The following is a 17,381-nucleotide window of genomic DNA, read 5'->3' as shown; positions in this document are numbered from 1 at the left end:
CTTCAGAAATAGTTGAAATTGCAATTTATTATGATTATTGGATATTATAAAAAATAATCCAAACTATAAATAGCCTATAATAGCCTATCCTACATATTTTAAAATTGTAACATATAGCCTATTGCTGCCACAATAACCTTTTAAAAAATTTACATGCCGCCTTTTCTTTCCCATTTTTGTTCGCTGAGGTGGAGCTGCGATGAAATATTGTTCTTGTGTAAATACTTTACAGCATTTCAGTAATAAAAGTTTACATCTTGCGTACGGTGCTCGGCAGTGATCAAAAAGCATTTAAACCGTGAATTTTGAATCTCTTGTAAACTCAGAGATGTGGATTCAGACGGCAATTAAATTACCACACGACCTGTTTGTCACAAAAACAGAAGGTACTAATTTGGCCAGGGATTTTTACGCGGATTGGGTGAGAAAAACACTGATATTATGGATTCGGACGGCAATAAAATCACCGACTTACCCCTGTAAATGTTTAAAATACCGGACGAGCCCATGAGAAACAATATTAGCGTCCGAGTAGGACTTAACTGACAATAGCCTATGCTTTCACTGGCCTTTAAAAGAGCGTTTTAATTCAATTCATAATATTGTATAATAATATAATTAAAAATCTAACAACAATCAGTGTAATGACAATTTTATTCTTTGCATGAAAACACTTGAATTAGCCTAATTTAATACTGTCTGGGTGTATTAAAACTTCAGAATTATATTCATTTAGACCTGCAACAACGCTAAGAGAGAGCTACGAATGGTCCAGACCAACCTTACGAAAGTGTGACTTACAGAAGATATACTTAGCGTACGAACGTTTCGGGAACCGTCCCATAAGGTTAAGAGAGAGGTTAAGGAATAGGTTAAGAACTACTTAGAGATAAGAACGCTTTGGGAAACCGGGCCCAGGTATCTATCAGGTCTTCTTAGGTAAATGGGAAAACCTACTTAAAGATGTTGTTCCACGTTATTAAGCAAGTCACAGTTCACATGCAATATGGGGAGGAAGAAAGATCTTTCTGAAGATGGAAAGCATGAAATGCTGCAACGTCTTGCAAAAGCCATGAAAACAACTATTTTCCAAAAACTGAATGGAGGTCTGAGGTCATTTTGCTGATTTGTGTGTTCAGTGTCAGTAAAACTTCCTAAATTTAATTACAATTAGTTTGTAATTGTGGTTTGTGAGCAGGAAGAAGACTAACATTGCTGTGTCCATGCACTATAGTCTTTTGCACCTATAGTGAGTGTGTTGAAATGAGAGTAAGTTTATCTGCTAATGGGCTAACTTGCATTGTTTCTCGCGCATTATCATTTAGCTTTGTTTTTCCCCCTCTCTGTCGGGATTTGTGACAACTTTTCTTGTGTTAATCAAACACAAGTGCAGTGACACCTGATTAGCCTGCTGTGTGTGTGTGTGTGTGTGTGTGTGTGTGTGTGTGTGTGTGTGTGTTGGTTTCCCTTGTGCTAATTAAACGTGCACCTGGCCTGTCAGCTCAGAGAGGAAAATACTTATGTCAAGCCATACCTGCTTTTGTGACAGTGACATCACATCCTGACATCACTTCAATGGACTCTTTTCACAGACTGTGATGATGTGTTCCCACAGTTATTAAGATTTGTAAATATAGCATTTTTTTGTTTATTTTTATATTAATGTACATTTATAAAACTATATTCAGTGTTATATTATCCAGGCACTAATGTACAAAAAGACGGATTCATATTGCTGTGAGGTTCAGTACACTTTAATTTTTTTAAATGTAAAATCAACAATAACTGGCTGGAAACAAATAGCCAGCAAGCTTTTGTATTTTGTAAAATTACTGTAAAACTAATAACATTAGTTTTATGCATACTGTTTTTGCTTCACATCAACAGCTTTATTCATGTTTCATCTTTTACATTTCATAGCTGAACTTCAATCAAATATACAGATTTACTAGCATATTAACCATAATTTCATCAATGAACAAAATATAATTTATAGCCATACCAGTACAATCACAGTAACACACTGTGTCAGTGGAAAATAAATGTTGGAAATATAATAGAAATCTAACAATAAAAGAGTTAAAATACTTAATTATTAGTAGTATACAACAACAACAAGTGAATTAATATTGTCTGAAAACGTTTAAAACCACATGCTGTAAAGAAAAGGGTCTTTTTCGCGACGACTCAGGGTGGACCGGCCGGTCTGCCAGCGTCGCTGCAGGAGGAAAATACTAGTTAGCACAGCTTTACTGGGAAATTGAGCAAATGACATTAGAATAATATATGTACAAGACGGTTGTACATGTGTTTTAAGGTATACCTTCCAATTTAACATACTCCTAGGCCTTTCATCTTCACAACGATGCAGGAGGAAAAGGCCAGTTAGCACAGCTTTAACTCTGAAATTTTTATTATGGAAACGTATTAACTAAAATGTAGCTTTATATCTAGCAAATAACATCAGAATTAAACATTTAAAATGATTAAAAGATCTAGAAATAAAAGTTAACCTACCATACTCCTGTGGGCTTCAATCTTCATGATGAAACTAACTGTCAGTCACAGACCCGTTGTGTGGTTGTTTTTCGTGGTCATTTAGTACTGTATTTAAATTTACAGTAGGCTAATATTTTCCCTGAATGCATTGAATCTACCGTAAGATTATACAGCCATATACAGTACTATACACAGCTAATACAGTAAGAAACTGTTAAGAATAAAGTAATAATACTGCGAAAACAACAGAATCTCATGGTTTAGTAAGGATGCATGAATATTAAAATTCTTGCAGATAAACTGCTAAATGCAAATTAATAGGCTATATAGATCAGAACTATGCACATTATTGTTGTTGCACATGCATCAATGTCTGTAAATTACTTTTCATTGCTAAAATTTAGATTTATACATCATAATAAACATGTTGCAATTAAAAATCACAATTCATTAGATGTTTGCAGTTGTTGTAAATTATTTTAATGTATTTGCAGTCATACATTTTTGTTTTATTAACCAGATGGACAATTAAACCTGAACATTAGTTACACGTAAATTCACATTTTAATTTTACTGTCAGATGGACAAATAAACATTTACCTAAACTTTAGCAACAAATTCATTAAAAATTCACATTTAAATTTTACTGTGAGATACACAATTAAGAATCAAATCACTGAGTATGTGAAATGAGTGCGGGTTCTCTAGTAACGTGCATCAGTGGCTCCAACATAACAAGAACAGTAATCTACAGTGAGACATTAACATGCCTAAGACTTTTGCACAGTACTGTATGTATGTATATATGTATTAGACACGCACACAAAAACAATGTGTGTGTTTGAGTGGCACATCCTTTGCTCTCCACGGGTCTTATAATTCACTCCCACCTCTCTCCACCCAGATGACTCCTCCGCCTGAGCTGGTTTGACCACTGGTCATGTGGTGTTACGCAGGTCAGTAGGAGTAATTATTTCTAGCCGCTGAATACACACTGAAGATTAATATTTTTTGAAGAGAGTGTAATGTGTGGCTGACCCATGCTGACACATGGTTCATCCCGACTCTACAGCCATGATTTATCCCCTCGGTCTGTGTGTGTTAACCAGAGGAGGGTGACAGCGCTCTTAGCTTCACTTCCATCTTCATCATGGGGAACAGGAGACAGTTGGAGAGAGAGGCTAATCATTTCCTCATCTCTCTGCTGCCTCATATATGGGACTTATGTCTGATCTCTGACTCACAAAGCAAAGGAGATGCCGAGACACTTGTAGCCCTCGGACAGTGTGCCTTTTTCTTTTCTTTTTTTAGATAAAACATGACGAGTTCATCTAAGGCCATAGTTTTACCATTTGATTTAAGGGATCCAGTCACAAGTGGACAGTACTAAATTCAGGCGTAAAAAGGCTATGTTCAAACTGCAAGTCTTAGCGTTCGATTCTGATTTATTGCTCAGATCTTATTTCGTTGTGTGTCTTTTTTCTTTTTTTTTTTCTTTTTTTTTTTATGTGGCCACTGGCCAGTATCGAATTCGAGTGTGAACTGGTCACAGTACTGAACTGACCTGACCTGATAAAGAGGATGCAGACGAGGATGCAAAGTTTCTATCAAATAGTTTTATTTGTAAAAAGAAAAAAGTAGGGCGACACTTGGTATTTTTTCATCAGTTGTTGAGTGGATAGAGGCATATCTGAATGCGAGCATGCAGTCGATTGTAAGGAAGGGCTGATTTTTAAGTGGACTAAATGATTGGAGGTTTGTACTGTTCACACTGCAAAAAAACCCCAAAAAACAGATCTGAGTCGCATATGAGCAAAAAACTTTTTTTTTTTTGTATTTGGGCTACTTTTGCCTGCAGTCTGATAGCATTTCTTGTGAACTAGCTATGTAGTAGATTTGACCACATGTGACTACAGGACACATATGCATGTTGAGGTTTATTTACAATTTGTCACTTATTTCATGATTAGCAGCATCGCTTCATTAGTTGTTACTGATTTGAAAAAGTTTTGTTCTGCTTTGTTTGTAAATTCAAGTTTGGTTAAGTCAGATTTGACTAATAAATTATCTAAATGTTACAGATTACAGATTTGGGCTGAATTCAAAGAGCTCAAACTTTAAATCGTGTTATTGGCTGTATTGTAGGTAAGTGTAGATTTCCACATTTTGAATGTAGGCCTACCAGTATTATTATTTCTCATTTATGATTTATTACTTAAAGTCGAGATGTAAGGTAAGTAGCGTCAGATTGTTTCTTCCATATTGTGATGTACATCCGAGTGAATGTATTATATTTTTAAAAAAGTAGGACGGCACTTGATTCTTTCCATCAGTTGTTGAGAAAGGGCTGGGGTTTAAGTGGACTAAATGATTGAAGTCTGTCACCAGAGAGATGTCTGTCGTTTCACTGGAAGATTGAGTTATGACATTTTGCTTTAAAAAATTACAAAGTCAATAAATAAATAAATAAAGTATGCATGGATGAATCATCACAATAGGATCAATAACATGCATTTAGAAAATGGATAATTTTAAAATGTTAAATGTTGTTGATTTTTGAATGTATTAACAGCAATCTCTTGGCTGACCATATGAGATTGGATTACCTGAGACCTTAAATGGTTAAAAAATTAAACAAGCATATCTGTGTACTATAAGAGGCAGTGTTAAAGGGATAGTTCACCCCAAAATGAAAATTCTGTCATCATTTACTCACCCTCAAGTTGTTCCAAACCTGTATGAATTTATTTCAAGATATTTTGAAGAATATTGGTAACCAGATAGTTGATGGACTTACCATAGACTTCCATAGTATTTTTTTTTTCTACTATGGAAGTCAATGGGTGTCTTCAACAGTTTGATTACCAATATTCTTTATAATACTTTTTTTTTTTTGAGTCCAACAGAAAAAAGAAACTCATATAGGTTTGGATCAACTTGAGGAGTGAGTAAATGATAACAGAATATTCATTTTGGGGTGAACTATCCCTTTAATGGAGACATGGGCGTCTGCAGCCGTTCCTGCTGTGATACACTCACTATAGGGCCAGAGATTTGTCACTAGGTGGCAGCTGGACATCATGAATGTATCTGTTTTTACTTCCCCCTCTCTCAGCAGATGTTAAAGTTTCATTTTTTTTGTAGGGTGATGCTGCTCTATGATGGCTTCTCTTGCATCTGTGATGCTGTAAAGAGCCCAGGAGCATGACCCGCCCCGCTCCGCCCTGTTAACCCTTCTGATTGGCTCTAATTCTTAGTGGCACAGTACATTGGGCACATGACAGTAACGGTGTTCCAGATCGCTGGTGAGCGTGCCGCCTCAAAACACACCCCACATGCTCTCTCCCACACACACAAACTGGATCGTGTTAGTGTCACTTCTGTTTCACTGGTCTCATATGAACTTAAGTGCTTAAGCAGACTGTTCAATATGCCACCAGCAATTACATTTTCAAATGGGTGGGTTTGCAAACATCATCTGTGTTAATCTGTCTGTCACTGCCCGAGTTTCTGCCGGAGGGAGGAAAGAGGATTAAGTTATTCAGTCCCTGGTAGAATATTCTCTTTGTTCACCCTGACTGAAGGAGAAGTAAATAAAGCAACAAGATTTCATCCTGACGAGTTAAAAAAGGCAGATTCCTCCTGCCATGTCTCTTGGATTTGGCTAATGCTGTTCAGACAAGTCGTCCTCCCAGAATCCGTTTAGAAATCATCAAAACGTGAGAGGAGTCCAGCTCTGGGAAAGAGCAGAGAGCGGCCTGGGCTATAGACTGTGGAATATGAACTTGCACGTTTAGGTATCGATTATACACATTTCCATTTCCTTCGATTCAGTTCTGATTCACAAACTCTTAATTTGGGTATATTTAAATGACAATTTGCTTACACATGAAATTAATTCTGTCTCAGATTATGATGTTGATTATACAGGAAACCATGTGTAATGTTAGAAAGATTTCTATTTAGTGGCCAAGCACCGAAGATACGTAATCGTTAGTCTTCTGCTTCTTCTTCCGCTCTTGAGTCTATGGCACCCCATAGAACCGCTTGTGGGAAATTTATGTAATTTGGCACACAGATAGAGGACAGTCTGAACATTAACCACATCAATTTTGTAATCTCTAACTCAGTCCCTCTAGCTCCACCAACAGTCCAAAGTTTTACCTACGTTTATGATAATAACTTTTTGAACAGTAAGGGCTAGAAACAAAATTATAGTCATGTGACACTGGAGTAATGATGCTGAAAATTCAGCTTTGCCATCACAGGATAGGAATAAATTACACTTTAAAATTAAACAATGAAACAGTCTGAACATGTACACGGCTCTGTTTGTGCTGTATAATAGGCTACCAAAGCGATACCCATGTCTTGATTCACAGTGCCAGGGAACAGCTGACAGCAGTGGTAAAATTATCTGATTTATTGTTTGAACTTCCAAGAACAGAGTAATCAGCGTGTCATGCTGGGATTTTCAGATGTGAGTCTACAGCACAGTCCCTCACACAGAAACACATTCTTTAGCTCAGGTTGACAGGAACGCTTTTAAAACATCATACACCAGTGTGCCAAAATGTTATTGAGTTGTTTATTGTAGGAAGATCCCAGCTCCTGTTCTTTTCAGCTTGAAACGCTCCGAGCGGGGCAAGCATGCTCCATCACTCAGCTGGGCCAAACAAGCGTGACGCTCCCGCTAGCAGAAATTTAACGCCTCACCCGCTTATTGATCCTTCCTGCAGAGGAAAGAGAGAGAGTGGGTGAGAAAGGGGTGGCAGGTCTAGGCCGGACACTGTCCTTGACTCCATGTCCGCTGGAGAGCCCAGGAGGACGCACCACTTCCACTGCCCTCCACATCAGCAGCCTCCTCCCTGGGGCTCACTGCACTTTACAGCAGGATATTGATTTTGTAGGAGGAATGCAAGAAGGGGGATAGCAAAAGAATTAAAAAAGACAAACTGGAAGCTTGAACAGGTGAAGGGAAGAGGAGAAGGAAAGGGAGATATTGAGACATAGAAATGAGGGTTGATGGGTAACTGATGTGCTTGACTGCTCACCAGGACGAAGGACAGACTGAGTTAAACCACTCTTAAATATCTTAATCATCTTCAGCCGATACCAACAACCACAGTGCAGTAGTCATAGCATAGTGCTCATTAATTGCCTTATTCGCATGGTATTCGCATGATACTAAAATAATACATAATAAAAATTACCATGGTACTGTCCCATATAGAGAAGGCTGGATTTAAAAATGTCATGGTGTAAATGTAGCGTTTATTTTTTATTTATCTTTTTTTTTTTTTTTGAAGCAGTGTTTATGTATTTAAAAAATACTCTGAATCTACAATTTATTGTTGAAAAGCTAACTATTAATGCAAATTAATTAGAAATAAATGGTTCAAATATTTACTCAATAGCCGATTCGTTTTTTGGTATTGTGAAATGCGAGAGTTCACTGTTATTGTTATATTGCAAGATCCATGTCTAAAAATACGTTATTGTATGACACTTTTTTTAACATAACATAACATAACATAATATAACATAACATAACATAACATCCTCCATCCGTTCCACTCATTTTGAGCTCTTTGTACTGTGTACACTACTATTTATTTGATTAAAAATATAGTAAAAATATTAATATTGTGAAACATCTTATTGTAATTTATTCCTGTGATGTCAAATTTTCAGCATTATTACTCAAGTCTTCAGTGTTACGTGATCCTCCAGAAATCATTCTAATGTGCTGATTTGCTGCTGAACAAAAATTGCTCAATGTTGAAAACCATCGTGCGGCTTAATTTTTTTTAAACTTGATACATTTTTAATTATACTTTAATGAATAAAGTTCAAAAGAACAGCCTTTTTTGAATTAGAAAACTTTTGTAACATTAAAAGTGTCTTTTACTCCCAGTTTTGATCAATTTAATGTATCCTTGATGAATAAAAGTATCAATTTCTTTAATACAAATTTTAACGGTAGTGTATAGAGTTTCACTTGAATCAGTACAAACTTTGTGAAACAGAAACGTGTGTAGTCTAATCTGCAGGTTAATGCTAAACTCTCCTTTCCATCAACATAATCCTAACATTGATGTTTGCTAACTAACACAGTGACTAGTGTGCCATAGACTAACCCAGCGCCTGTGTGTTTTTCTGCTTGTGTGAGTGTAGCTCCATCAGTGCGTCTGACCTTTCACCTCTCTTCGCTCCTCTTTCTCCTGTCCTGGCAGCTTGTGACGTGATCGGTTACAGAAACATCTTTTTCTGCTTTTGGATGAGGACGGGTGTGAAATAGATGTCGACACACACACACACACACACACACACACACCCTGAAAAGCACTTAAGCTCAAGGGCTGTGTGTTGTGCGTCAGGCAGGCAGCGGAGCAACTCTCCTGTGTGCATTTTTAAATACTTTCAAGTGATTGATTCGAGAACCTGGGCTTCAGTCACAGGCTTACACCTGCTAAAGACCTTACCAGAGAGAGTGAATGAGAGTAACTGGAAAAGACATGCAAAGTGTCGTGTGACATTAAAGCTTCTGATGTGTGAGAGTGTGTGAGTTGCTTGGGTGTGTGTTTTAAGCAGGTGTAATATGTGTACTGTGTTTAAAGCTAATAGATGATCCATGTCTTAGTTGACACATTAGTAGTTTTAAACTCTGTCGGTTTCTAACCTAGCTATAATTTTTTGGGACAAAATAACTAAAATGTTACTGTAAAATTGCAAAGTTGGAATAACTAATCACTGTCAGTCTGTCATTAGATTTCTATATTTTTGGAGCCGTGGCGTGACTACTTTAATTTTTTTTTTTTGTCTGTTTAAAGTTGGAATAATACAAAACAAACTCTTCAGTCTTCAGTCTCTACACTTTAGATTGAGATACTACGACTTTTGCCTCAGTAAACTCCTTGTTACTGCTTATTAATAGTTAGTAAGGTAGTTGTTCAATTTAGGTATTGGGGATTTAGGAATGGAGAACAAGGTCATGCAGAATAAGGCATTAATATGTGCTTTATAAGTAATAAACAGGCAATATCCTAAAATTCATGCTAATAAGCAACTAGTTAATAGTGAGAATTGGACCCTGAACTATAGTGTTACCAACTCTTCTTTTAGAGATATTTTCAGCAACTTTGTCCCTCAAAAAAGAAAAAGATTCTTATTTATTTATTATTAACTTAAAATAAATATACAATTATATTATATATTTAGTTATATATTAACCAAAAATGTCAGAAATTCTTCTTAAAGTAATTAGTGGTGCTATAACTAATGCTCATACTTGGGGTTAGAGATTTTTTAAAAAACTATTACTATTAAACTGTACAGTTTGTACTCTGCCCGAGAATTATGTGAAAGCAATGCAAATACTTCTACTGTGCAAATTTCATTTTTGTGCATTGTTACAAAATGTGTTTATTCATAGCAAGTACATGTTGCATTCTCAGCAACTGCCATTAGGGGTGCTCCAGCAGGGATTATGGTAATCGTCTTTGTTTGTTTACTGTCAGTCTTCTCTTTGTGGTAACAAAGTAGTATTTGCTTACTCTCAGGTTTATTATTATTATTACCTCCATTGGCAAAGCCTTCGCGCCTGCATTTGCATACTTGCGTGATTATAACAGCCCAGAACACCCTAGAAAACACATAGTAATGCCCTGGCAACCACCCACAAACCTTTGTTCCGACAACTTTTTCACATTTAAGCACCACTCAGTTGTTCTTCAGGAAATGTAATGTCCTGTTTATAACTAAACTAATAACAACAGAAGAACTGCAGGGTGTCATTTTGTAGGCAAACCCAGAAGTTAGCATTACACTGGTTCCTTTGAAAAAACAGGATTTTTCTATAGGCTTTTGGATTATTGCAGAAAATAGGCTCTGTGATCAACAAAAGCTTTTGTTCATCCATATTGAACGTTTGAAGCCTAAATACAATCGCCAGAAGTTAAAAGCTATGTAGGCTATTAGTGAACTACAACACGCACAACTTCAACGTCACCACTAAGCTTCTGACAACTCTTTCAATCATTATTTAAAATCTACACGCTGGAAACTCTGAGTTAGAATAGTTTGCAACAGCGCAGGTATAAGCACAAAGAGGCTGTAATAGCGGTAAGAGTGCTTTTTCCTGTTCTGTGTAATGATGTTAAATGTCTCTGACAACCTCAGTAGTCCTATTTAGCCATTTGCTAGCAACCGCCTTTTTCAAGACACATAGAAGGCATTCATAATTCTTGAGGGGGCCATCATGTACTCCCAGATGGCGCAGAGGCGCAGAACCACAGCCACAATAGCGCTGTATGACATGTATTGCTTTTATTTAGTTTTTCCTTTTTTATTCAAAATATTCACAAACTTGTTAACTATATCTACACTATAGATTGTCAATTGTGTAAGTGAATGTGTTTTGTCATTTAACCACCTTTACAGTGATCATGTTAGTTGACTCGGGATAGGTGCCAGCATGTTAGTGTGCTCCACAATTCTGAGAATTGGATCTGTTTGATTTACATCACGTAAATGTATCTACTTCTCCCAAAAACACATACAAGTAAGGGGTCGGTGAACTGGGAGAAGAAAAGAGTAAACTTTATGGTTACCTATACCTAGGAAAAATTGATACCGGGGGGACACAAATCAGATCTGAGGAGGGGAATACCCCCTTTAGCCCTTTTGTGGTGTCAGGCATGGAATTAAGTGTAAATATATCTTGAGCTTGTGGTAACAATAGACCTTATTTTGGGTGTTTAACCAAAAACCCACTGACTTTGGAACAATGGAACTGTTTCCAGACTTTTCATTCGGCCTCACTCTAGTCGGCCAAATCTAAATGGTCAATAATGTGGTGCCTGTTTCCATAGGACCGTCCTGTTTGAGCTGAGCTAACCGTGAGTTTGCCACATGGATCATCTGGCTGTCAGCTAAACCTCCTCTGCGGTGTTCACATCTTTGTAACATGATGGAAACTCTTTCCTGTTACTTAGAGATCGTGACACTCTGACTACATTTCCACTTTCGTACGGCTGTGAGTCTGTTTGAGTCGGGCCCACGGGCGTGTGTCATGGCACCTATGTGGTGTGTTCTCGCAGGCAAGTTCGATGCAGTCACACACAAGCCTTCAGCATGAGGTAAACGGCTCTGTTTACTCAGGTGTGTCCGTTTTCTCATTCCCTTCCCTTTAAGGAGGACATCCCCTGCTTTTCCTCTTGCTTCTGTCCGCTTGTACCTCCGTCACCCACAGAATACATTCCGCAACTCCCTGACAAATAGGAGACGTGGAGGAAGTGTGTTTGATGTGTGTGTCCGCCGCCATGTTTGGGTTTGATGTTGTACAGGTTAGCTGTCGGAGTGTTTGATTCAGCAGGAGAAGAGGAGCTCAGTAACTGGTGACACACAAGCTCCAACCGTGTACTCGCCAAACATGGCGCTCTATTATACACATGGATCTCAATACCTCCAGACACACATGCATACAATGAAACTCTCAGATGTGTTGGCAAACACACTGTACTGTAAGGATTTTTTTTTTTTTGCTTTTCAGTCGCTCAGATTTGTACTTGTGCTACCAATATTTTCACTAGCCGCACTATACAAATATTTTTAGTAGCACATTTCATGTTTATTACAAAAAATATTAATTTACATTTTTTTACTATATATATATATATATATATATATATATATATATATATATATATATATATATATATATATATATATAATTTTTTTTTTTTTTTTTTACATCAATTAACCATTTTTATTTACAAGAATTTACTTTTTAACCCATTCTTCCAAGCTTTTTTGACAACTTTTCAAGAATCTTCAGTGCTGGGAAAAATTTGTACACCCCATGATAACTGTTGTGCTATTTTATTTTTATTTTATCATTTTTGTATATTATTTACTTGTAATAAAATATCTAAGATTCCTTTTCTGCTTGCTAGTTTCTCTGATTTGTACTTGATCTGCCAATATTTAAACTGGCAGCACCATAGCCTATATATTTTTAAGCAACGTAGTTGTATTTATATATATTTTTCATTATTTTACATTGTGAATGTTGTTGTTTTTTCTACTCTCATGTATATCTCATACATTTAAAGGTAGCTGTTTCTCCTTGAGGTTTACTCAGCCAGTTCCACAAGAATACACATTAAGTTTACTCAAAAGGACAATTTTTTTTTTTTCTACTTAAACCCAACCTAAATTTTTCCTTTTAGTTCTATGTTTGACTGTCTACCTGTGTCTGATCTAAGAGGAGAGCTGGTCTGGTTAATTTGGTTTGAGTTATTGTTTGTGTGTGTGTGAATGCACGTTTTTTTCCCCTTCATTTGTTTATGTGTGTGTATGTCATGTGTGTGAGGGAAAAGAGCATTCGCTTAGGCTCATCTGTGGAGTAGAATGGGTCTGTCTCTTTATTTCTTTGGAATTTGTGAGCAGCTTGATGTATTTGACATCTGCGTGACAGCCCACTGCTCCTCAAGACAAACCCAGAAACTTTGCTGCCCAGACCAGCTGTGTGTGTGTGTGTGTGTGTGTGTGTGTGTGTGTGGCATTGTGTGGCATTGTGTTTGCACATCAGAGCAGCCAAGCATTGCCACTTGTGGGAAAAAATACAAACACAAACACACACATCCACTGGCCCTTTCTTTTTAATACCCATCGCTTCTGTCATGAGATACATTTTGACACCAACAATGAGTATGTGTCAAGTTGTCAGTTTATCTCTCTTCTTCTCTTCCTTTTATGCATCCACTTTGTCTCATTCTCACCCTTTTCCTTCACCTTATTCTTCCCTTCTCTCTATCTCTCTTAGGCCTTTAAGTCAAGACTGTCCATGCATAGTGCATGTTATTTTGTTTTGTAGATTTCTATTTGACAGTCTGTCTGTCTTTTGTCTTTTTATTGTTTTTGTTTAGCAGAAATAACCGTAAGAATCGTGTCTAGACTGGGCTGCATCAAACCCTCCAGAGCGTCTTTTTCTCAAGAGTCTCCTTGTTCCGTTATTGCAAAACCTTGCAGTAACTTTAACGGTTATACAGTCCTATTTCCACTCATGAACACATCCGCACACTCTCGCACGTGCACCCATGTCCTTTCTCAAATCAGGACGTAACCTTTTTAATGCTGTTACTTTAATGTTATTAACAGGACATTTTATTTTACTCTAAAAGTCAAGACCCATTTGGGCGAAGTCTTGCCGTTCTGCGCACTCACAAAAAGCCCTTCCCATGTGAAAACACTGCCATTATTAACATGGCTGAAATGTGAAACTCAGTCTTCGTAAATGTCAGGGAATATAGGGCATATATATGGCCCTCTTTCTCCGTTAACGTCTCGGCTGTGTGTCTACGTTCTTAAGGGAACAGCGTGACCGTTCTGCCGAGCTGCTTGACGGGGGTCTCTGGCACGGAGGCCGGAGCGGGGTCACTGATGTAACACCCCCCACCGTCCCACCTGAACGGGGTGAGAGAAAGCCGTTTCTCTTGCACCTGCAGTGAAGAAATAGAGGACGTGTGTATGTCGCAGAAGGACGGGAGTGAGTGCACTTGTGAAATTTATTTGGGTATCAGAGTTTTACACCGGTTGCTGCTGGATTTACAGGTCGGAATGGAATGCAGCCCAATGAAACGCTCTTTGATGGGCAGAGCAGGTTGAGTTTTAACAGACGAGCGATGCATAGAAGGCCGTAGTTTATGTGTCTTTGAGAAGACTAGAGCCGTAAAAGCCTGAGATACCCATGAACAGGAGTACTATGGGATGGCAGCAGAGGGTTCTGGGTAATGTGCTCTGACTAGGAAGAGACACTCGTATAGTGCGTGAACTTTTCCTCTTTCCTATCTCTTTAATTGTGTAGATGTGTGAATGCTTTTACATCTAATTTTGCATTAATTAGCTGGTAATCTATTTGTTAATAAAGTCCACTATGGACTTTCCAATACACTGCCTGATGAAAACATTAAAGAATGTGTGAATAAAAGTCGTAATTTATGTGTATTTGTGTTTTTTTTGTTTGTTTTTTTTGTCATCACTACAGAGGCGGAGGCTTATACAGGAACTGGGGGAGCAGAGGATTCCCTACCTTTCTCCTACAGACCCAGGATTTCAGGATCTGGTTAGAAATTTATACAAATATCCACACTACTGATATATGTACTCTACTGTTTAAAAGATTGGGGTCAATAAGATTTACTGTTGGTCACATGGACACATTAAATTGATTAAAAGTGACAGTAAAGACATAGGCCCAGTTTCACAGACAAGGCTTAGATTAAGCCATGATTAGGCCTTAGATTAGCCCAAATTTTTAGCCCAACACGGTTGTGTGTAATGTAAAGATTTCAATGGATTTCTGCGGTCATAGAAAACTTCAAATCAAGAGGCATGGAAAACGATAAATAATTTTGGTGCCATTGTCATCATCAAACAGAACTGCAAAAACTAGTAGGGCTGTTTTAAAACAAGTTTCAAACACCCCCGCTCAATCTTTGAGTTCTGCCCCAAACACACACGGTTTGGTCGACCATTAGGGCAGATCAAATTTCAATTGTGTAATGAATGTAATTCGTTTAATGCCGCTAGTCGTGCAGAAATGACACACTTCACATTTAAAAGTTTTGGAATTTCTCTAGGGAATATGTTTTCCATATTTGTTTGTGCTCTAAAATATTTAAATGACTAGAAAATGCTTTTCAGTCTGAATTTTTATCAATTAAAAGAAAAGATCTAATTGTCACAAACAAATGGAAAGAAGTCACTGAAAAGTATTGATCAGAAAGTGATTTTTTTTTTTGGTTATGTTTTTAATAATTACGTTTGTTTGCTTGTGTCTGTAATCTGACAGTGGGACTCCAGTTACGCAGGACTGGCTTTACGGCAGTCCGGTGCTCTGCCAGATGGTCTTCATGAGAAGGTGCAGTCTGCTCTGATAACTCTACAGCGGCGTGGATGTCTCCTCCGAGATCTTGTCCGAGTCCGAGACCGGGATGTTTTTACGGCCGTTTCACGTGCTCTCGTGGGTCAGCCGGGCTACACGTACCGTTATCTGGACACCCGTCTGTTCACCATCCCCTGGCACTGTGAGGGAGAAGAAGGTCAGAAAGATGAGAAAGAGAAACAGTGCTGTGACTCTGACCTGAGGGACGCTTGCAAAGCATTGTGGGAGCTCAATCAGTTCTTTTGCTCGGACGTACAGCAGACAAACGTGAGAGGCGTCAAGCGATCCCGCAGTGACACCGAAAACAGCGAAGAAACGCCGGGGGAGGGGACGTGTGAAGAGAGTGTTAAGGACAGGTTACTTGAGAAGCAGGAGGAGGAGGAGGAAGACAGCGGTCAGGGCTGCTCTCATTCCTCACCTCCTACATCCGCTCCGCCACCTGCTATATCCAGCCTGGTTCAGTTTAACGTTACCCTCATCAATTACATGGACCCCACTGCCATGACTCAACTGAAGGAAGAGCCTTATTACGGCATGGGCAAAATGGCAGTTGGTTGGCATCATGACGAGAACCTGGTTCCTCTTTCACCAGTTGCTGTCTACAGCTATAGCTGCCCAGCAGAGCCAAAGAATGAAGGTGAGGGGTCAAAAGCCTTGGGTAGAGCATGTAAAATAATATTGTCTCAAAGTTGTGGGACCATGAGGCTCTATCAGTGTGGTTCACAGCCTCTTTAACTCCAAGGCCCCACTTTGTCCAGATGATATTTGAAGGCCCATCCAAGCTGATATGTACCTTAATACATGATGTATTAGTCTTATTATGTCAGTTTACTGTTGTACATCTTTGTTTTAGTGTTTTTTGTGTTTAATATAACTGGACACGTGTCCTCAACCCGTGTCCTGAATCTGTGCTCTGCTTTCTTCTCAAAAGTTTCATATCCCCCTCTTCACTCTTTTTGTCCAATAACTCTCAGAAATAGGAATAAAATAATGTATTTAATCGATTTTTTTAAAAATAAAATAACAATTTATTGATTTAGTAGTACATTGTTTAATGTATGAATTTATTTAAAAAATGTAATGTTCCACTTCAAAAAGACCTTCCATAATAGATTCAACTGCATTGATTTTTCCCCAGAAAAGTTCATAATCAGAATTTCATTAGTTATTAATGAATAATAATAATAATGGATAAAACATAGATTTACTTTAAGATTCATTTAAGAATTTGCATTGTGACTGAGAAATTGAATCGCATATTGTCTTAAAGCGATAATTAACTGGAAAAAGTCTGTTATTATTTACTCTCCCTCATGTCGTTCCAAACCTGTATGACTTTCTTCTGTGAAACATACAGTGAGATATTTCAAAGAACAGTTTTTGTCCAAACAGTCACAGTCCTTGTGGTCCAAAACATTTTTTTTTTCTTTTTTCAAAATATCTTTATGTATGTTCTGGAGAAGCAATAATTTTCATTTTTGATTGAACTCTTTCTTTTAACGTTCCCACCCATTACAGTTTTATAGAAGGGCCAAAACAGTCCGGTATTTTTTTTTTTAGCTTACCACTGCTGAGAACCTAAAACATTTATTATGACACCAACCAGTTCAAAACCATCCTTCACTTAATGGCTCGAATGTGCTCATGCAGCTATTGAATGAACTTGCTCCATGAAGGAGCCAGATCTTTCATATTTCACACGAATCTCACTGGAGAAGTTTTTCTGGACATCAGTCTCTCTTCACGTCAGCCTAACAGCTTAGCATGCAGCTGTGTGCATGTGTGTGTCAGTTCGACAGAACAGAGCGTGGTGTGCTAACCAGAACCACCTGCCTCACAAGCTCTGTTTCGCCAATCTCTTACTGACCGATTTGACCTTTGACCTCCCCAGAGCCCGCTTCAAACAGTGCATGAATGGTTTGTGTGTGTGTTT

At 37.9% G+C, this 17,381-nt stretch overlaps 1 protein-coding gene across 2 annotated transcripts in view; it reads left to right on the top strand.

Annotated features, from left to right (window-relative positions):
• Positions 1–17,381, top strand: part of fto (FTO alpha-ketoglutarate dependent dioxygenase) — a gene marked incomplete at both ends in the record, with an annotated part of 136,342 nt that overhangs the window by 11,383 nt on the left and 107,578 nt on the right. For both annotated transcript variants that reach the window (XM_084108873.1, XM_084108872.1), the window contains 2 exons: positions 14,549–14,626; positions 15,356–16,085. In XM_084108873.1, coding sequence (XP_083964999.1) covers positions 14,549–14,626; positions 15,356–16,085 — 808 coding nt within the window. The remainder of the gene's footprint in view (positions 1–14,548; positions 14,627–15,355; positions 16,086–17,381) is intronic.

The sequence above is a fragment of the Abramis brama genome, assembly GCF_963993115.1.
Source record: "Abramis brama genome assembly, chromosome: 3".
Classification (NCBI taxonomy): domain Eukaryota; kingdom Metazoa; phylum Chordata; class Actinopteri; order Cypriniformes; family Leuciscidae; genus Abramis; species Abramis brama.
This window is presented reverse-complemented; position numbering and strand designations above follow the sequence as displayed.